A 22085-nucleotide genomic window follows, 5' to 3' on the forward strand; every position below is an offset into this window, starting at 1 on the left:
GCTGTGTGTGTACTTGCACAGTATCTCAAGACCTGATCAACTGAGAGAAAAATGCACCGGTATTATGGAGCCTGCAAACCTCCACGTAGGGAAAACACAAAATGTGAATCACTGTTTGTACCCGTGTATTTTTACTGCCTTTACAAAAAAAACACTGTTTGGAGTTATAATCTAGCAATAGGATAGTGAGCTACAGCATTCTAAGACTGTTGTGCGTTTCCACATGGCGAGTGTGCTGTAGCCGCTCCATTGAATTGCTTTGCAAGGTGCACATCTAATAAAACCTCTGTGCAACACACTTTTAGTGAATTAAACATACCTTTTTTTTTCTCAACAGGTGCAAACAAACTTGTGTTGACGGCCATAAACAACCTCCATGTTATTGCCTATTTAAGCCCAAGCACTGAATTAACGCAGATTGCTGCTAGAACCAAGGGAAGCCAAAAGTAGGAAAAGCGGAGAAAAGACTCTTTGTTAGGAAATTAGAAATACTTTAGCAGTGTCTTCCTTCACATATAAGAACTTAAAGAGCTTTTAGTTTGTGACGCACTATACAATCTCAATTTTGTGCCATCTTCAGAGCTCACAGGAGACCAGATTTCAAAAGCTCCTATGGCTGAGACAGCAGTACCTCCAGGATCTGGCTTCCCGTACATCAAAACTACACCTTAAAATGTCAGTTTAAAAAGGGCGACATCTACAATAGGTATAGTGAAAATGGTTCACACAATATTTTCATTTGGGATCTAATGCTTTTCAGTATAATATTAAAGCATCATTTTTCAAATCTAGCAAATTAGGCAATATTACCGCTATGGATAGCGTGCCTGCCAAGGTGAAGCCAATTTTCTATCATGAAGTTGACAGGGTCTTAGCTTCACACAGCTATGTGGAGAGATTACAATATCTGATATGAGACATATATCAAAACCTAAACTATCCAATTTAAAAGAAGGAAAAACAGTCTGGAGATATGCATGTGCATTTTAAATGTCCACCTAATACATCGGCTTATATACTATCTGATAAAGCAAACACCTACTAAAGGTATTGCTGAAGTTTTTCACTTCGGAAAATAATAAAAACATCCAGTAGCAAAGACATCAATACTGGTCAAATGTCATCAATGCTGAATAGCATCTTGAATCCTGCAATATTAGTCTGCTTCAAGTCAAACATGATGACACTAATACGCAGAAACACACTTTGTCATCTAAGGATACTGGAAAAAGTCCACATTTTCATACTCAAATGAAACTTGGAAAGGGGGAAGTGATGTAAGTTTCTTCAAAAATAATGTTTCTTTATAACTTGTTTTATAACTTTAAGAAAAGAAGCCAAGGAATAATCATAAAATGGTTTATGAAGTAAATTTAAATGCGTGCGGAGTGTTTTGAGAACGGCATCAGCTTTGAATTGTAAAATAAATTAGTGCACATGTGGACAAACTCTGGAAGCACACAAGATACAAGGACAACTGACCTTGTTCTGTCACCATTAGTTGCTGAACTTGTTCAAGCTGTGCTATTGGGCTTACCACCTACCACCTGGTGAAAGATCATCAATATTCTACAAAATTCTGATACTTGAGATGTCAAAACAATAAATAGATCCTCGCTTGAATTTCCTTTAATTAGTAATTTAAATCTTCGTAAAGGGTCTCATCACACAAAATGGAAACAACAAACGGGCATGTTGGACCTTACACACTGCAGTAGAAACAGTATTCCTAGTGGTGGTCCTTAAAATGGCTCAAAATATGGCCTGTACTACGCTCTAGGAGACTATAGCTTCTACAAGTCATCACCACACCTTTGTATCTGCAGATGACACAAAAAGATAAGTATTTGGGAGAAGAGCATTTAAAACCTCTACCACCCATTTCTGATCATTATGCGCCCAGCTTCTGAAATTACTCTGCGCTAATAGACAGTCACGAGAGAACTCAAACAGTATGTATAGCGCTCTTTTTAATTTGAACTAGAAATAAATAAAAAGGATAAAATCAACATCGGGCCCTGATGGCGGACATCTAATTGTGGCCGGGTGGGTTTGGGTAATAAATGACACCTAAGAATGCATCTTTGAATCCAGGAAAAATCCAACAAATGTACACATCTTTGTCAGCAAAGTAGGCACAGAGGCAACCTGCTTCATTACAATTAAAGCAGCAGGAGACAGGTTAGAATGGTTATGGGAAGCATGCACTTAATGTAAGCGAATGAAAGAACAGGCCGCAGAACTATCACCTGATCCTGAAGCTCATACGAAACAAAAGGCAACAATGAAACAACCTCTAACCTAAATCAATTCCTCAATATAAAAAAAACATAATTGCTTTCAGTTTTCTTGTTTACAAAAACATCCCACAAGTATAGTGTCAACCGTATCCTTTAGACAGAATACACATTGAAATATGGAAAACAAAAACATCTAAACTGCACACCAGATTTTGAAAATGCACAATTACAAATCTAATTTGATATTCTAGTAACAAATGTTCTTGTGTTTGACCTCAAGGAACAACGTTCCTACAAAGGAAGCTATTGCCAGGTAAGATCCTTATTTTACAATAGCTACACCCAATGGCGATATCAGATGCAATATTTTTTAATACTGGACACGTCAAAGAACGAACCTTTCGCATAAAGCAAAGTAAGCATGCATTAACTTTTACATGGGCCCTTCTGCTCATGTGAAGGCCTAAATAAAAACCAAGCACTTTGTAAATCAGATTCAATGGAGCAGTTACATACAGGTGGCACATTCCCCTGAACAACCCAACCCGTCCCTTTGATTTCTTTCCAGATTCTTCTTTCAATATAAGATTGATGTTCACCAAGACTTGTGACTGCCTCTCCAGAAGAGTTGTATCCATCAAATAAGAAATTCACAAGTTCAGAGGCTCCCAAAGAAACTCTCTTGTGCTGCAGACTTTAAACTATTCAGCAGAACCCATTTGTGTTCATTCTCATCAGTAGGGCTTGCACTAATGGAAGTAGTGCGGACCATGAAGTCCCCCAGCATTTCGAACTGCAAAGTGAGTTACCGTAAAGTTGGCCTTAAAAATAAGTGGTACATTAAAGGCTTGTCAGAAAAACAAAAGGAAATAAACAAACGCAAATCACACACAATTGTTTCAATTTATTTGCCCAAACCTAAGCCTTTAATCGAGCAAATGCTAGAAGTCTGATTAAAAAGTAGCTTTTTGACCAATGTAGAGATAAAAACAAATACAATAACAAATGAATAGTTAAACAAAACTAGGAAAGTACAAATGGACAAATAGCATACTTGACTCCATCACATTTCTCATTATTAATGATACAAGCATTACTTATGCTACTCACAATTGCAGAAATGCAGTTCACTACACAACACCCGTATCATAAAGAACACAGGCTCTCGCAAAACGTGCAGGCAAGTCAAACAGAAGAGAACATGTTTAATTCATGGTAGTAGTGTAATGCTCAGGCCTGGCATTATCAGTCATAAACTGAATTAAAAGTGCTTTTGTTATCACTAGAGCCATAAAAGAGTATTGGACAACTAAACCCTGTTATTGAAATTTGAGACTTTTAATACCCCAAAAAAATCATAAAGCTGCAGTTATCGACCAGATGGCATTAAAGACAAGTTGATATCTAGGTATTCCAGATATCACCAAAGTGTACTGAAAAGGCATAAAAAAAAATCTCAATCTACATACAGCAGGTAGCCTATCAATGACTGACATATGCAGGATTAATAGTTTAAAACAAATAATCATATGTGTAACATTTACACTCCAATTCAACCTGTGTTCTGCCTGGTCTCCCCACTTCACTTTATGCAAAGAACAATGCACATTCCCCACTTATTTCTTGCTGTATATTACCCATTGGTTCAGCACAATCGGTTGAAAACTTTACAGAGAATGTTAAAATGACCATAAAAATCTAAAGTAATAAAAATACAAAACTACATGAAATCCTACATAAAATAATCAAAATCTGAAAGGGTGCATTTCCTACCCAAACATGCCCCAGGATCCACAGACGTAAGTAATGACAGGCGACAAGTAAGAGTCTGGTACAAAGGGACAGGCCATGTAGTTGGTGCACAAGTGAGTTTTAAGGAGAGCACGCGCCTGGAACCACTGCTTTGGGTGAAGTTCAGGAATCAAGTGCCGTTAACAAATGATAGATGGCTAGGAGCCTTGCCCAAAGGAAGTTCAAAATCAAAACTTTTAAAGTATAGGACTATAAATATAAAGAAAAATTTTTTTTTAATGCAGGGCAGTTAAGACTATCAGTTGTGACTGTAAGGGTTAACTTATGTGAAGTTCGCTCTCCGTTTCCCCATCCCTGGAAAGGATTTCAAAAAATCTTTCACTCTGCATGTTTTTAGTGTTTGGTCTCAGCTACATAACCTGTTCAGCAAATGTCCATATTATAGTTGCAGCAACTTCACCTTTTCAGGTTAGCTTTCTCCGCGATTACAAGTAAGCAACATAAATCACCCCAAAATGTTTTCAGCTATGGATTATCAGTTGGGTGAAAAAGACATGGAAATGATTTCTATTTACCAAACTACTTATTTCTAAGTGAAACAAAGGTTTAGGGTCTTGTCACTAGAGATTTTTTATTTTAAAAATTGAAGCTCTTCCGTCCTACGAGACGGGAGCCCCCATATATAATTTTGAAAGTTCTCTGCACTCTTTTATTCGTTCTTCGGATTGGTCTGGAGTATGACATTTACCTTTGTGTTGTTGACAGATTTTTCAATATATATTACTCTGACATCTATTTTGTGATCTCTTTTCAGCTCAGTGTTATTTTCCTGGCCCGGACCACCTAAAAGTGAGCAATATGCTTAGCAGCCAAAGCAAGACACCTTTTAAGGCCTAAATATTCGCTCTAGATAAAAAGCGGAAATAAGAGTGGAAGATGAGCTCAGCCTCACAAACAATGTAGAGGTGGAAACTCCACATTAAAGAGGCTGCTTAGGAGCTTCATTTGTAATAATGACACTGGACAAAAAAAAGGAGCATCCAGGCAGATTCCATGGTGCCCTTTCAGCAGGGGAAACCAATCTTTGGATGAGTTACTGATCGCAAGTAAGCGAGAGTATGAGAGTATGCTTTAACCCCATGGAAGCTCATCATATTCTGCTGCTGCGCTGGGATTTACAAAAACCCATTATTCATGACGAGCTGGGCTCGTCATGAGCGTGCTGGGAGGCTACTGCATGACGAGCCCAGCTCGTCATGAGCGTCGAAGGGGTTAACAGCCTCTCTTGTTGATGGGGTGTCATCGGGCAAATTATCATGTGTACATTGTACATCTCTTCATTCATGTTACTCGTTTTCATATAGGCTAAATAACGCTGTGGGCCACAACAATGGAACCCTACTCTTATAGATTAAAAAGGGGACAGGTTTCCTTCACAAAATATCTATCCCACATCTTTGCTTAAAGTACTCAATGTGCATCACATCTAAAGAAGCATGATGGCTAACAGCTGAAAGGTTAGCATTACTTCTCATCTTCGTCTCACTGCATGCTCAAAACAGAATGACAGACCGGTAGGGTCTCAATCAGCGTTCTTCTGGAGAAATCACTCTCTCTTCTCAACTCTACGCTGGTACTGCATGAAAAAATGAAAGGCTTGTAAATGGGAGACTGCACGAGACAATCTAGTACAGACCAGCAGAAGTGTGGAAAAGGGGATGCTGAGATGGTTAGACTGCTTCTGCTGTGGCATACACATGCAAATCGTACGACAATGGATTCATCCCACCTCTCCACCATTGGCACAGGCGGTCTGACGAGGTAACTATGGTTCAGTGGTGCTTTGTGGATGTCATAGCGCTAAATTTTAGCCTACTTCTGGATCTGGAATATAAAGAGCCGTAGGTTGATGTTCTTGGCTGCCAGCAGTTTGTTACATTCCACGGAGTCAGTGATAGGCAGCGGCACATAGTCAGTCTCATTGTTTTCATTTGTGAACACAAAGTGGTAGATTACAGGGTGGATCTTCACGTCGTCATAGGGCCCCTTAAGCAGCAAGAAAGAGCACTCCATCTGCGAGTTGATCTTGCTTTTCAGGATGAGCTGGAAAGATAGTGTGCGCTTGCAGGATAGGTTTGGGTTGCGCTCAGAGTCGTTCACCCTGGCCTTCAGTACCCAGGTCTGGTTCAGCACTGTAAAGCGAGGTGTCTCATAGTACAGCCGTGTGATGAAGTCATCTGTTCTGTATGGGCGAAACTGCACTTCTGCAAGACAACGCGTTGGGATAGAGGAACAGAGAAAAGGAAACAAAAACAAAAAAAGAAAAAACGGAGTTAAACACTGGCTTTGGATTCAGAGATTCTCAATACAAGATCACTTTACCTGTGGCAATGGAGGAAGCACACCGTCTTGGGAAACTTCAAAGCAACTGGAAGAGATTTGACATGCAGGTCGGACAGAAGTCCAAATGCATGATTTTAGTTTAACAAGAATATTTGCCTTTATAATTGTTCTCTAATAAAAATAGATGTAATGGTACATCAAAATAGAGTAGTAATAGTAGGTAATGCAGTGTAGTTCAGAAACAAACATATATAATAATAGATCTCATTTTTAAACAAATCAAACTCACCAGGAAATAAAATAAATTTTTTAAGGTAGGCAAAACTAACAGGAAGCACTTTCTGATTGCATGAGCTTAAAAAATAAAATAACACGATTAGTTGGTCAAGTCTAAACATACCTCTTGAAACAGTTAAGCAACAGGCATGGCAAGACATTCAAGCTTTTGGCCACTCAGTCGCTGTGCGGTTTGATCTGTTTGATATGAGGGCTGAACATCACTAAATTAAGGCGATGGTGTGATTACACCACTGACGTAGAAGCACATTCAATGTGTCAATTACCGAGCACGAGGTATGTTTTGGGATTGGTTTGATAGCAAATTGAAAGAACAAGTGGGTAAGGCATCAGAATTTGTAAATGTCTGAAATACTTTGGCCAAGACATCACTCTACTGTCTTGTAAATCCAAGTTTTTGTGGGCACCGATACAATGCCTATCACAAGCCCCACCACCCAGCTCCTGCTACACCCCATGTGCTCACTACTTGTTTGCGTAATGCAAACTGATGGCCTAGCAAACATCTTGAAAGTAAAGGATCAAGCCTGCAAGAGTCATTGCCGTTCCATATTGAATCACAAAACCCTGCTCATGGTTCCAGGAATCCTCTCCCTCGCTTTTGTTGTATACGGTCTTCCGGCATTGAGATAAAGGTGTGGAAATGGAGGCTTCTAACATCGATGTACCAAGGACGTTAATAGCTGGTGAAAGGTAAGTGGCTGCCACATCAGAAGGAGGATATAGATTGGACCCTTTCGATATACATGTAAAAAAATGAACATCCATGGGAACAAGCACCAGACACACACACAACGCAGTTCAAAGATTAAGGGTAACTTTATTCAAATCAATAGTAACACTCGTGTAATACAAGAGTGGAAAACACAGGATAGAACTCTGTGCGAATTAAGACAGCATTCAGTAATACACAACAAGATAGGACTTGATAATTACACAACCATTAGTTTTTCAAGAAAGCAACCAGCATAAAAAATGACTTCCATAAATGATGTTAAAGAATCTAGTCAAAAAAGAGAAATTATTTTATGCCCAACAGCTGTGAGATCAGCTTTTGCAAACTACATTCTCATACTTTTTAGTCTACCCTGTGAGGGCGCAGAGTTGATCTGAAGTCTTTGAGGGGCCCGTTCTTACGGGCCCTTTATATAATGGAGATTTAATACTGTAGGGGCTCACATAGTTCTTCCACCAACTCCTCCACCTGCATGAACCAGAATCATTTCCAATTAGTACTTGCAAACATTAATGTACAAGTTGCAGCATTTGATGCAATTAGAATCAAACCTACAAAAGGAGAGGTTGGGTTAACGTTTAATTCACAAGCAGGATCACAAGAATTTGGATACAACTGCAGATACAGATATTTGCGTCGCAATGGGGTGAAATTTGCAAGATCTACTGTAAGCGCAATGCAGCTGTGAGAGAATCTGTTGCAAGAAATCAGCTAATTGCTGGCTCACTGTTTGGCCAAAGCAAATACTATGCAATAGACAAAGATCTATGGACCACACTAACTCCAGCATAAAGAATGTGAGCGCCCTTGCCTAGCTCAGAAAATCCTTCCACATAGGAGATAGTGGGATTTCTTAAAAAGTGCCTTTAACATTCCAAACTGTGAGCAGCAAATATTAATGCAATTATCATGACTACTTCACTGCAGCAACTATCTTTTAAAGGAATGGAATTCACTTGGTGATAGCAAGTAATTCATTATGGAACTTACTTGGCACATCATGTGCCAATGTGATGCAGTAGGACTTCACTTGGGCGCAACAAATACCTACGCAATGGGAAAAAGGGTTCTCAACTGTAGCTCGTACTCGAGCGGGAATAGTGAATCTGCATACATAACATGAACAACAAATACGGGGCTGGTAAAGTTTCAGCAGCAGACATTAGCTGAAGAATGAGTTAATCAGAAACACAGCTGAGGAGAGGACTGGGCTCGCTGCCTCTTTAGCAGAAATAAACATTCCACACACTCATGTTACAATGTTTCAGCATAGTCATCCAATTCAAGCCCACATCTTCTGCCCCTGTAAAGATTGCCACTTAGTGACATTTGCTCTCTACAAAGTGAACAAATCAAGAAATGGGACCCAAGTAAGCTCTGTTTCTAGAAATCCATTCATTCATTCATCTACCATGTATATTGGTTCCTTGCCATCTTCATTTCTTCTTATACGATCATTGTAATTTCTCTTTATAGCCGGCACTTACAAACTCCAGCACAGAGTGACGTAGGATTTTAGACCACCGCGTAGACTTACCTGTGTATTTGGGACATGCCAGAGTTGTAATAATACCGACCCCACCCAGGCCTAACTTTACCGATTATCTTGATTCAGAAAGTGGTTACAGGCCCATTTAGAAGAATGCTGAACATTCCTTTTATGTTTTAAGCACGAAGGACATGTATACTCACCGAGTGACATATTATGCTCATTTGTTTGCCTACATTTCTTCAGGACTCCCTAGCCCCTTACAAGTGGCATCATGGAAATTGTAACGCCAAGATTAAAAGTGGTAAACCCCATGATGAAACATGCAAGGTCACCAGCTTCAGTTACCTTGCTTTCAAGAATCTTGCTACTCAAAATCGAAGAGCTTTCTTTTTGATTTGAAACTCACAAGTTCTGTTGCAGCTTCTGCTTCCTTCTCTGTAGGCCATCACTATACACCAGCTCCTCTAACCGAAAGTCTTCATTAAGGTGCAGGTTTTTCTGGGCCTGTGCTTCTCAAAGAACGCGAGATGACCCAGAGCACCTCTTGAGGATGAGGAGATGTGCACTTCTGTGTCTTTAAGAATCCATAAACCATGCCGCCTTTTGGCCCAAGACACAATGACCATGTTTTGTGGTGAGTTTAGGAGATCCTTGGTTGCAGCTTTTTTGGTACCAATAAATACTGCGACGTCGACCTCTAAAGAAACTGTCATTGACGGTTGAATTCAAAACTATATGCAAGTCAACATCACCCAATGCCCAACAAAGACATGGCAGGCTTATTGTTCACTGATTCAAACAAGTCTTCCGCATTTCCATAACCTCTTCAACAGGCAAAAGCAAAGCCAGGTTATAAGTAATAATTCCAGTAACCCTTCGATTACTCATGTGTATAGTCTCCAAGTCAGCAAGAGGAGTATTACCTGTTAATGGTTTTTGAGATATTTTCTTCAGGTTTATTCATGTATTACATTTTGTTTCCCTTCCACATTTCCCTTGACATTTAAAGCCATTTACAAAGGTTTCTAATTGCTTTTGCCCTCCTGCTCTGCATGGCCAAAAGCGAAACAAGACAATGTTTTAGGTCGAGTCATCTCAATCGCGGTGAATTTTCAATAAATGATGGTGTTAGGTTCAAGCAGGAAAACCTTTCAGAGACATTAGACTTTCAATAGAAAAGAGCAAGACAAGCAAATCATTTTGTATTTGACCATATACAGTAGGCATTTCTCTTTGAGCAGCCCTGGGATGCAACTACAACTGTTTATTAGCTCACATCGAACAGGCCAAGTCTTTATTTGTTTCAGCAAATACACAAATCAACAAAAGATACACAGCTTTAAAAAAAAAATCCTACTCAAACGACATGACATGAGCGTAAAGATAGAATAAGTTTTATGTACAAACAAACAAACTTTCCTGATGATAACATTGAAAAAGTGGAATCAGAGAAGGAATAACGAAGCGGGAGCTGGGATGACAAAAGGTGTAAAAAGTAAAAAAGCAGCCACAAATTGGAAGCAATGACGATAGGGACAATATGCCGGAGGAAAGAATGGGCAAGACGACATGTAATGGTTTTAGCATGCATATTTCTATGTGGTGAAGGGGTAGGGGCGAAGATATTTAAAATGTGCTGTAAAACAGTAGCGCAAAGCAATGAAAGAATAGTGGTGAACAGATTTAAAATGCGGTGAAGGACTAGAGACAAACATTTAAAATGCAGTGATCAGTAAAGCACTCGGAACGTTAAAAGGGTGAAGTGAAAGCAAAATTACAAATGCAAAACATGCTGAAATATGCACACAAACAAAACTAAGTGCAAAGAGAAACTTAGAGAGACTAGGTAAATAAGCAGATAAAAGATGCTTCAGCATGGCTCGATTAAAGCAAAAGGGGAAGCTAACACAAAGTCATAGCAATAAACTCCGCCCACAATATTCCCTACTTACACCTGTAGCTACAACATCTCTCCACCAGGATGGTTATGAAGTCTTTACTGATACTACTAGAACTTCAAAGATCCTACAGTTATATTTCTCTCCTTGATCTGTCTACATTAGCTAATTCTTCTCAGCAAGCTATTCCTTTGATGTGGCTCCAGTGAATGTAACAAAAAATCCCCAAACAAACAAAAACGCCTAGCTTTACGATCACCGTTTGAGTGCAGTTAAAAAAGATTCTCTTCTTGAAAAGCCTTGGTTTGCTTTGTTTTACACTTTTTATTTAGACTTCTTCTCAAATGGAAAATGCTGAAAGGAAGAACTGAGAACATACCACAGTTGGATGTCACCAGAGTGTCTTACCTGCTCTAAAGTCATTAAATTTACCATAAGTACCCAAAGTATCTTGGAAAAATCATGTTCACAGGAAAAACTTTCCACTGCCCAAGTCTGTAAATCAGTTGCCATGTTAGAACATCTCGTTGTTGCTGCAACTGTAGGGTTATTGCCAGGATTCTCATTACATCACCAACCCCCCCCCACCACTTTCAGTATATTTTATACTGAAGAACAATTTACACCCAGTCCTACCTCAAACGTCCCCATCCCACCCACGCACAACACACCAAGGGAGTGCTCTTCCATGGAAATGGAACGCCGGTGGAAATCGTCGATGCTGGGTCGATACTGCGGATGAATTCCCTGAAAAGCTCACTACAAAACAATTAATTCAATACACTCAAGAACTAATGGATGGGATGCACAGGTTCAGAGAGGAATGAGAAAATCACATAATCCTTACCATGAAATGTACACATGAAAAAGAGGAAACTAGATAAATTCACCCCACAAGCATTTGTGATGGGCGGCAAGCAATCAGGCCTGCTGTTACCCCACATCTGCTTGCAGGGCGCAGTCACTTTTACCTGTGTAGCCAATCTTCTCAAAGCTCAGGAGGCCAAAGATGCTGTTGTACAGCTGCATCTCCTTCTTGTGGCTTTGGTCCATTTCGTCCAAGATATCCATGAGCTCATTCCCAGTCTTGGTGGGGTGGCTGCATTCGGACTCGTGCACGGTCAGCTCATGGAAAGGCCCCTGCCATGGACAACCGATCCTCTTGTACTTACACTGTGTCACCCTATTATTAAACATAATGGGAAAAGTGTCACTCCTTGACTCAGTGGAGCGTAGTTACATCAAAAGGACAACAACATAAGTCAGTGCACTAAATCACAGTTAACACTGAGGAGAGAACAAGCCTACGTCATGCTACAACAATTTCCACACATACCACCTGCTCTGACGAAATGCACATCCTTGCATCGGAATGAGTACATACATAAGCTCAGTTTCCATTGCTTATTCTCAAAGGATATTCCAGTCGAAATCCCCACCAATTCACCCAGAGAAGATGTACTAATGGCAGACAGTGCCAGCACCCAGCTTTCTTAATTTGAACATTCTTTCTTTTCAAGTTTATATTACTTTCTACATTACGGATCATAGTAATATGAAAAAATGTTGATTAAATGAACATAGACCTCTGCCCTACTTCGCAATCTACTTCTTCTGACCCACTACAGTGTTTATCCTCATAAGTGTGGTGATCATGAACTCAGAGTGCAAGGGCTTCTTTAAAATGAGCAGCCAACATAAATGGAAGAAAATGGCAAAGATCTTCTGACTGCTTGTTCATTTACAGAGTCTTCCATTTCGAGCAATACCTCAATGGGGGTGGTTTAAAAATGTTACTTTGGAGGGTAGCCAGAGTGCCGTCAACAAGATGGCCTCCCTTTGAAACTGTTCCAACATATGGAGCAAATAGCCATCAAATATATCCACTCACAGCACACATCAGGACCCAAAAGGGCACTGCCTATATGTTGGTGAACACCATAGCCGTGATGTGTGGAAAGGCGACCTGCTAGCAAGCTGCAGGTCACAGTGTGAACCAGAGGAAGAACACCCCTGCCAAACGGCCTGCTGACTCAGAGCTTAGTCTAGGACTCTGGATGACAGCAGGAGGTCACAGTCCACTTGTGATCTGAAGGAGCTGGACGCCATGCTGCACTTGCCTGTAGCTATGCAGTGTAGCAGCGATGGCCGGAGCTCCATCCTTGCCCTGCAGTTACGCTATGGCAGGAAAAACAGCCCTTTGATATGCTACACTGCTTGGCTGCAAGACGCAGCATACTGGCAACAGGCCGTCTGCCGCCCAATCGCAGTCAACAGAAGATCTGTAATTGCATCCACCCTACAGAACTGTGAGAATTGGGGCTCCCACTTACGGCGCAAAAATATTTTTGCGCCTGCTGTGCTACTAACCTGTTGCAGGGAATTGCCACTGTGCCCTCTTGTGCTATATTGGGGACTGCTGTCTGAGAAGTCTGATCATTGCATAGGGCTTCTCTTTGACTCTGTGTGGAACTTGTTCCCCTGGGACATTACGGTGATACCATTGATACAGAGACCCCAGCGTTGTTAGGCCCTCATACGGACCAGTGGGCTGAGGCCCCAAGTGGTAAATGGTGCTTAGAGTGCTTTGGTGGACCCCCACATGCTGCTACGTAAGAGGTGCAGTGCAAGAAAATGAGTGGTTGTGGTGTGACGTATCCCCCATGAGATCTGGACAGGATTGGCAAAATGGAAGCGAGGCAGTCAAAATTATCAACAACAAAAAAGTGCACGCTCACAGGAGCGTCCTTGTGACCAAGATCCTGTAGTGGGGGCATCTTAGGGTGGATACAATGATGACATGGAGGTGAGAGGGCTCTTCTTGGAGATGAAAGGCAGACTGAACAAGCGCTTAGGCAATATGAAGGACAGTTTGGACAAACACATGTATCGACATGGCAGAAAATCAGATTTCAGATGCTAAAGCGGACACAGCTTTCCAATCTAAGCAGCAAAAAAAAAAAAAAAAAAAAAAAAGAGTTGTTGGTGGCGACTGAGAAGATTAAAGTGAAGAACGAAGACTTGAATAATACATCTCAAACACATTGAAAGTGGCAGGAGATGGAGAGTTGCAATCCAAAAACACAGCGATGTTGAAGGAAGAACGAAACTTTATCAGCCCAGTAGTTACAGATAGACGTTTTAACTGTGCCCTTAATTGGGTTGAGCCAGAATTTAGTTTCCGGACTTTTCCAGTGACAACCTATTGGCTGTATTCAGATTTCTATAGGATGTTCCTTATTGCTTGTTTCACTGTTTAAGAATTTCTGCAAATCGCTTAATACTGAATATGAAGAAGCAGGGGATCTCCTTGGTTTTAAATAGACAAAAACCAGAAGGTCAAACAACACATTTAAAATTTTTGCCCTGGCCATCCCCAGCGTTGAGCTAGTTAGATGACCTTGTTAGCTGCTGTCAGCCGAGTGGTATTTAGAGTTGTACTTATGGCATACAATAGTTTTCGAGATTGCCAAAGAGAAGTTTAAGGTCAGTGTGGGTGGGTGGGAGGAGGAGTTGGGCATTAACGGCATAATAATAATAAAAATAAAATCAGTCTGTAATGTGCATTAAAGCACCAAGTCATGATGACTACAGCATCATAGTGCAATGGAATTAGACATAGACAGCACCCTTAGTAGTAGAGGGTAAGCCTGAGCTGGCAATCAGCATGATGACATGGAGCATGAGAAGGCTGAATGGTCATCGCAAATCTCGTCAAATAATTGACTACCTAAATAGACACAAAGTGGAAATGTAGATTTTGGTTGTCTACAAGAGACACATGTTGCTACCTGTAGCCTTAGAGCTTTTTAGGTAATCAGATTTCCTCCTATTTCACATACTCTAGGGGAGTGGCCATCCTGATAAAACAGAACATAAAATCCAGGCTCTTTAACACTATATCGGACCCAGATGAGCAATATCTAATCATTCAAGGGATTTTTGGTATATTGCATGTCACATTCATGAATGTGTATGGCCCACATTAGGATGAGCCTGAATTTCTTTCCAGTGTAATAAAGAAAGGTTCTACTCTCTCAATACAGAGAATCACATGGGGTGGTGACTTTAATCTCGCTTTACAAGCTGAATTGGATAGTAACGGAAGCGGAGCTAGTAAGCAAAAGTACGCAAAAGGGACATGCTGCTTATTATTATGCAACAGCATCAATTAGTAGACTTGCTGCACACCAGAAATCCATCTGCTAGCAAGTTTACATTCACTCTACAGTACATGATCCTCATCTAGAATACACTTTTGTCCTAGGGATATGGTGGAATGGGTTACCGCCATTAACCATATCCCCAGGACACTGCCTGATCACACTTCAGTCATGTGTTGCCAGCGGCCTTACTTGATCCAATGTTTAAAGAAGAGATTAGAAATAGAATACAGCCTTAATTTGAAATAAACCAGGATTCTAAAGTCACTAGTGGCATGCTATGGGAGGGGTTGACAGTGGTTATTTGAGGAGAAATGCATCGTTCGGTGTCATAGAATTCTCAAATTAATCCATTATAGGCTAAGCTCACAAAAAAAAAAAATGCCTCACTGTAGCATACCTTATGCATTTCTGCAAACCCTGGCTATATAACTCGCACCCTAATCTGCTTGATTTCCGAGATGAAGCCAAAAGGGAAATTAGATGAATGGGCTAGTACATCGCAGCTAGTTGTTATGTGGAGGGGAAACAACCGGGTTCTGGTGGGATGCATCTGTCCACAGCGGACATTATTTGACTAGAAACAGAAGCAGGTGGACTCTTGCAACACCAGAATGAAATACTAAAACATTTTTTAATACTACTCCGAATTATATTCCATAAGGTCAGACCAAAGTACCACGGTCACACCGGACTAATTTGATTGAGCAACTTTGGCGCAGCTAGAAGCTGAGGAACATGACCCAATGTGCTGCCACATCATTCGAGAGGAAATTAAGAGTGATAAGGAACATGAAGAACGGGAGCGACTTTGGCGGGGACAGACTGGCAACTGAATTCTACAAAGAATATGAGGGAGAATTTTGCTTACTTTTGGCTGGAGCCATTACCTGGAGGCTCTTAGCGTCTCTCTGTGCTGTTCTGCTGTACCTGCCCAAGGACCTCGCCGCACCCGCTTCGCGGGTGCCGCATCGCCGGATTGTGCGTGGGGCTGGACTCTGGACCCTGCGGGGAGCTGTGGAGTGTTGCAACCGGGCGGAGGGCTGTAGCAGGGCTGCGAGCGTAGCAGGGACTCCATTACCCAGGAGTCCCTGCGAGACCGAGTGTCAGCTTCCGGTCCGCTCTCCCTGTTGGACCGCCCATTGCCCATAACGATCATTACATTAAGGATTCATCCTCCCGCAGCGCGGGACGCAGCTCGGGGCGAAGACCGGACTAAGAGCGGGCCGTCTGAGGCCGTCCGAGGTCTGAGAGGCCTGGCCTGGCCCACCCCCCTTGTTTCCCTGTTGCGATAATTTATCCCCGTTATATTGTTTATATTTTGTATTAAGTATGTGTACACGGGCCAGTCGTAGCAAAACGGCTAAGGGGGTGATGAAGCCCACTGGGACTCTAGATGATTTTCTCACTAAGACAAATTTGGCCATCGATGCAGAAATTAGTAAGATGCAACATAGAGTATCCTTGGAATTAGAAGCTGCTCGAAGGCTTTCCCAGAACCTAGCGTCCTCCAAAAAATCATCTTTAGGGAAAATCACCTCAGCTGTAACCCCTGAGCGCATATCTGGCCCCGACCCTTGTTAATACAGGCGGATATCCATCACGTCCCAATCACATATTCACCTGAGCCTCCTCTCATTCCACTACCCACTCCCCTAAAGTGTACCGAAGTGTCTGCATCATATGTTCCGGGGTCAGGCATAGGCTTTTCCAGTAAAACTGAGCTGTCTAAACAGGCAGCTAGCGCTCAAAAAAAATATGCCACCTACAAAAGGAAATGTCTTGCCAAATCCTCCTATGCACGCAAAAAGGCCAAAATTGCGAGGTCCCAATTTTTTAATAGTCGACGACCCCTGGGGCCACATGGTGTAGATAACGAGGTTCCCAAGGTTAATAATTGCTCACTGAGAGAGGAAAATGGGTCTGGCCCATCTAGTGCTGTGTTAGATCCAACTATGGGGGTTTCTCTAGCCAACAATGATGACAGATCATACCCTGGCTCGCTCAACCTACTCTCAGTTGATCAGGGGGGTGACGAAGAGTTTCTTAAAATCGTTTGGGTTACCCTGAAAAAGCTTTTAACTCCCCTAGAACTCAGACTTTCTTGTATTGAAAACAGCTTATTAGAAATGGACAAAACCATAGTCACTTTGGCTAGTCTTAGTCTAAAAAATATGGAAGCTGAGCTCTCCCTGGGTGATGATTGTATTTCGCAGACTCCGGTGCTAGAACCTCCGACCTCGCCCCCCCCTATTACCCAAACCCATACCCAAACCCCGAACAAAAGCTTGTAACCCCACTGCCACAATCCCTAGTACTATAGCCCCAACCACCCGTCCCCCTCAAAGCATTGCACCATCAAAACAGGGGCCCTTTGCAGTTTCATACCAGCCTACTCAGCCAGCGACCATTCGTATACCTTCCCAGCAACCGAGTCGACCGAATTTTCGCGGGGGTTTTATTGATTTGCCACCACAAGCCAGCCCATATGTTACCGTGTTAGCCGGCGTGCCTGCCCTGGACCCTCAAATTAAGGAGAACCATTGGTCGCTAAAAAATAAGGTCATTCACTGGCTTAATGCTAATCGACAGATTCCAAACCACCTAAGAAGCCGGATACTAATGGTACGGAGAGTGCCTTGGGTAGGCCCCTCACGTAAGTCTATTGCTGGTGATTGCATAGTAGTGTCCTTTGAGGATCCCCAGACAGCTCACCATCTTTGTTCATGGGATACACGAGAAGATAATTTATCAATTGTTGTCAGACCCCTCACATTTTTTTACCCTCCACGACAGAAAGCTGAGATAGAGGGACCTGGACTTCAGTCCAAAATATCAGACGGAAAAGTCGTCGGGATGGCTGGCAAGGCCAAAAAATCTGGTGGGAAGGGGCTCCTACTTCCAATATGTTCGGTTGTTTAGACGAGGTTGATTGACTTGGGGGGATTGATGCCTTAGAACCTAATCCCCCTCAGCTGCCCGCCCCCCCCCCCACCCCCTCAGTAGCTTGTATGGGTATCCTATCTCTCCACGAAGGCCCTAGCCCAGTCCCTGGTCATGTTATCACTCCTACCGAGATCAGGGCGGACGATCTGGGCTTTTCGGAGACTATCCCTTCTGGTAGTATGGTGGGATCTATCAGGGTGGCTTCCTGGAACATTGTAGGACTAAGGGGCCGCCTTGATAACGACGATTGGGTCGATTTTATCGACACTTATGATATCGTCGTCTTTCAGGAAACCTGGGCAACTGTTCCTCTGTTCAGAGCAGGTTATCTGAATTATTATAAACCCGCCATACAGGGCATTAAGGGTAGGGCCTCTGGAGGCCTCACGGTGTGGATTAAAAACACCCTGGGATTCCAAGTCAAGGAAATTTTGGTAGAGTATGCCGACCTTCTATGTATCAGTCTTAGAAAGGATAACAGCAAGGACATCCTCTTAATTAATATCTATGCCCGTGGCTGTCAGGGTGGCCGGAAGCAACCAGTCCTGAATGATCTTGACAGCCTTCTGAAGAAGTACAGTGGAGACCATTTTATCCTAGTAGCAGGTGACTTGAATTGCTCTTATGAACCCATCCTTAGCTTGGCTGAAGATGTGGGAATTGATGAAGACACTGCTTGGAATATCCCTCCGCTAACTATAAGCAATGGCGTCAGGGGTACGGAGGCGGCCCTACACTGGTTGGGATTCTGTTTGGAGTGGGGGCTTCGGGCAGCGAATGGCCGCACTCTGTCGGACAAATCTGGAAAACCAACCTTTGACAATGGGACCAGCATGAGTCGCATTGACTACATTCTGGTTAATGTAGGATTTTGGTCACACGTACTGGACATGGAGGTAGTGCTTAGGCCGGAGAGTGATCACAACCCTCTGTCCTTGGGACTGAGGGTTCCTGGATTGGTCGACGGGCAATTGGCAACAATTTGCCCAACGTCCGACACACTATTGTATGAGAACAGAAGACGAGTTAAATGGCCTAGGGTGATAGCTGATCCTGAACTTACACGGGAAATAGAGGAGCTGATTTTAGATACGAGGGATAAGATGACAGCTTTATCCCCCCTTGGTGGGCCCGTCTCCTTAGTTATCAGTCTCCACGAGAAGTGCTTTACGGATCTTAAAAGCCTCCTCACCAAGCCATCAAAAAATAAGGCAGTCAAGGTACACAAAAGATGGTATAATAAGTGCTGCAGGGAAGCCCACAGCAAACTAATAGCAGCTGTTAAATCGAGGATCTCCTACGACATTAGGAAAGCTAGGCAGTTCTACAAACAGGTCCTCTGGACAGCCAAGAGGGACTGGGATGATTCCTACTGGACTGAGTTACTTATGGCATGCAAGTCATCTAATCAAGTGAAATTTTGGGAAACTGTTAGGTGGGGCAGGGATCCTGATTCCCAAACACCGGTCAACCATGTTTCTGCCCTGGATTGGGTGAAATTTTTTTCAGCACAATTTAAAGATATGGGCGCCGAGCTTGAACTGGTAGTTAAGCCCACTTTGGGGGTACAACACCCTAACTCCGGGGCCCCACTCATATTTTCTGCCCTGGACACGATGCATGCCTTAGGATCCGTCCAGTCAGGTAAAGCCCCGGGCTTAGATGCTATCCCAGCGGACCTTTTTAAACTAAACCTAGATTTATGGGTCCCATACATTACCTTTTTGGCTAATGCCATTGCAGCAGGGGCAAGAATTCCACAATCCTGGAAAGGGGCAGAGATACTACCCATATATAAAAAAGGGGATCGATCAAAGCCAAATAATTATCGCCCCATAAGTTTGATCGATTCATTACAAAAAATAGTAGCAAGAATGATCCTAGCAAGAATCCAGGAATGGATAGAAGAGAATAATATACTTTCCCCTATGCAGGCAGGGTTCAGATTGGGCACCAGCATCATAGACCAGGTGTTCCGATTCACCATGCTCTACTGGAAGGTGGTCTTTTTGGGTGGAGGGGTTATTTATGCTGCCTTTGTAGATCTCAGGTCAGCTTTTGACTTAGTTCCAAGGGTGAAATTATGGGAAGCACTAAGATGCATGGGCTTTCCGGTTGAACTCTTGGATTTAGTCATGAGATTGCATGAGGATAACTTCGCCCGTGTAAGGTGGGGTAAGCAGGGTCAGGTGACCAACAGTTTCCCAGTGCAACGAGGGGTGCGCCAGGGTTGCGTGTTGGCTCCCACCCTGTTCCTCCTTTTTATAAACCAGGTAGTTAAATTTTTTAACCAAACACAGACTGATGCACCATCCCTGGGCGGGTTAAAGTACCCAATGTTAATCTTCGCCGACGATACCCTGCTCCTTTCAAAAACACGGAGAGGGTTACAGACAGCCTTGAATAGATTTGCAGAGTTCTGTAAGATAAATGACCTGCAGATCAATGTCGAAAAAACCAAATTTATGGTCTTTAGCAATAGAATTCCTATCAAAAGTTCAGTTAGTTTGAATGGAGTTCTAATTGAACAGGTCAAGGAGATGACATATTTGGGTGTTACTCTTGATTACCATCTTAGTTGGAAACCCCAGTTGGAGGTTTTAAATCTCAAATTTGTTCGCCTCACGGGTTGTTTATTGCATGAATCGAAGAAATCCTTGACTAAACGTATTGCCCCAGTATTAAAAATTTACGAAGCCAAGGTCAATGCAGCAACCCTCTATGGAGCTGACATATGGGGTTATAAGGTCCTGTCAGTCTTGATCACAGCCCAGAATAGGTTTCTACGGAACCTGGTAGGGCTTCCTCAATCCACTCCCACCAAACCTCTGCTTTTAGATCTAGGTTGCAGACCCTTAGATGAGATGGCACAGTTCCGAGTAGTGGCACTTTGGCGTCGCCTCTGGACGACTCCAGAGCTTAGCCTGTTCGCTCGCGAGTTGGATGAGGTCAAATCGTTGTGGGGTGCCCATAGAATCCCCTGGCTCAGGGAAGTCAAACATGTATTGCACACTATGGGCCTTCCTGAGCTGTGGAATAATCCTGGGCAATCCTGTTTTCCATCAAAACAAGATTTTAAAGACCTTTTTTGGGCCTCGAAAATAACTACTCTGGTTACCCACTCTTCAGACTTGAACCTAACGGGGCTTTTCCTAACACATAAATTGTCACCTTTTCTTGAGCCCTATTGGGATTTAATATGTAAAACCCTGGATCGTAAACTGTATCATCAGTTTCGTGTAGGTACATTACCCACTAATGCTTTTACTACTACATGGGCGAAGAATGTAAGTAACAAATGTTTTTGGTGTCCCGACTATGTTGAAAGTATTGGCCATATGTTTTTTGCCTGCCCTGCATACCGTGCCCCCAGACTCAAATGGCTGAAACCTCTATACAGAAGTATGGATTGTCGGGGACATCTCGATGCCCTACAGAAACTTCGTAATATTAGATCCGAGCTTTCTGTGATTTGTGTAGCCAAGTTCTTGGGTTGGGTGTGGCTGATTCGTACTAAGAAATTGACTACTTATTTAGATTAACTGCTATGATATGATTTGTATGTAGTATGCTTGCAACTTTTTTTTAAATTTCTTGGGATATGTTCACAGCAGTTTTAGATTTTTGTTGTATTGAATGTTGTCTTTTATGAATTTTTACTTCGAAATAAAGACATAATGAACTGAACTGAACTGAACTCTCACCCTAATCTGCTTGATTTCCGAGATGAAGCCAAAAGGGAAATTAGATGAATGGGCTAGTACATCGCAGCTAGTTGTTATGTGGAGGGGAAACAACCGGGTTCGGGTGGGATGCATCTGTCCACAGCGGACATTATTTGACTAGAAACAGAAGCAGGTGGACTCTTGCAACACCAGAATGAAATACTAAAACATTTTTTAATACTACTCCGAATTATATTCCATAAGGTCAGACCAAAGTACCACGGTCACACCGGACTAATTTGATTGAGCAACTTTGGCGCAGCTAGAAGCTGAGGAACATGACCCAATGTGCTGCCACATCATTCGAGAGGAAATTAAGAGTGATAAGGAACATGAAGAACGGGAGCGACTTTGGCGGGGACAGACTGGCAACTGAATTCTACAAAGAATATGAGGGAGAATTAGCCATGTTCCTGCTGGAGGTTTACGGGGGGGGGGGCGAATAAGAGTGGGATACTGCTCCTAACACTTTGCAAGGCCAAAGTTACTGCCC

At 42.5% G+C, this 22085-nt stretch overlaps 1 protein-coding gene across 1 annotated transcript in view; it reads right to left on the bottom strand.

Annotated features, from left to right (window-relative positions):
- Positions 1-5718: 5718 nt before the first annotated feature.
- Positions 5719-22085, bottom strand: part of ZFTRAF1 (zinc finger TRAF-type and ring finger containing 1) — an 86412-nt gene continuing 70045 nt past the window's right edge. Inside the window, exons 3-4 of the mRNA XM_078686546.1 lie at positions 11730-11941; positions 5719-6256 (exon numbers count right to left, since the gene is read on the bottom strand). Of these exons, the coding sequence (XP_078542672.1) occupies positions 5865-6256; positions 11730-11941 (604 nt within the window). The 3' untranslated portion in view covers positions 5719-5864. The remainder of the gene's footprint in view (positions 6257-11729; positions 11942-22085) is intronic.

Source organism: Lissotriton helveticus, chromosome 4_1 (assembly GCF_964261635.1).
Source record: "Lissotriton helveticus chromosome 4_1, aLisHel1.1, whole genome shotgun sequence".
Classification (NCBI taxonomy): Eukaryota; Metazoa; Chordata; class Amphibia; order Caudata; family Salamandridae; genus Lissotriton; species Lissotriton helveticus.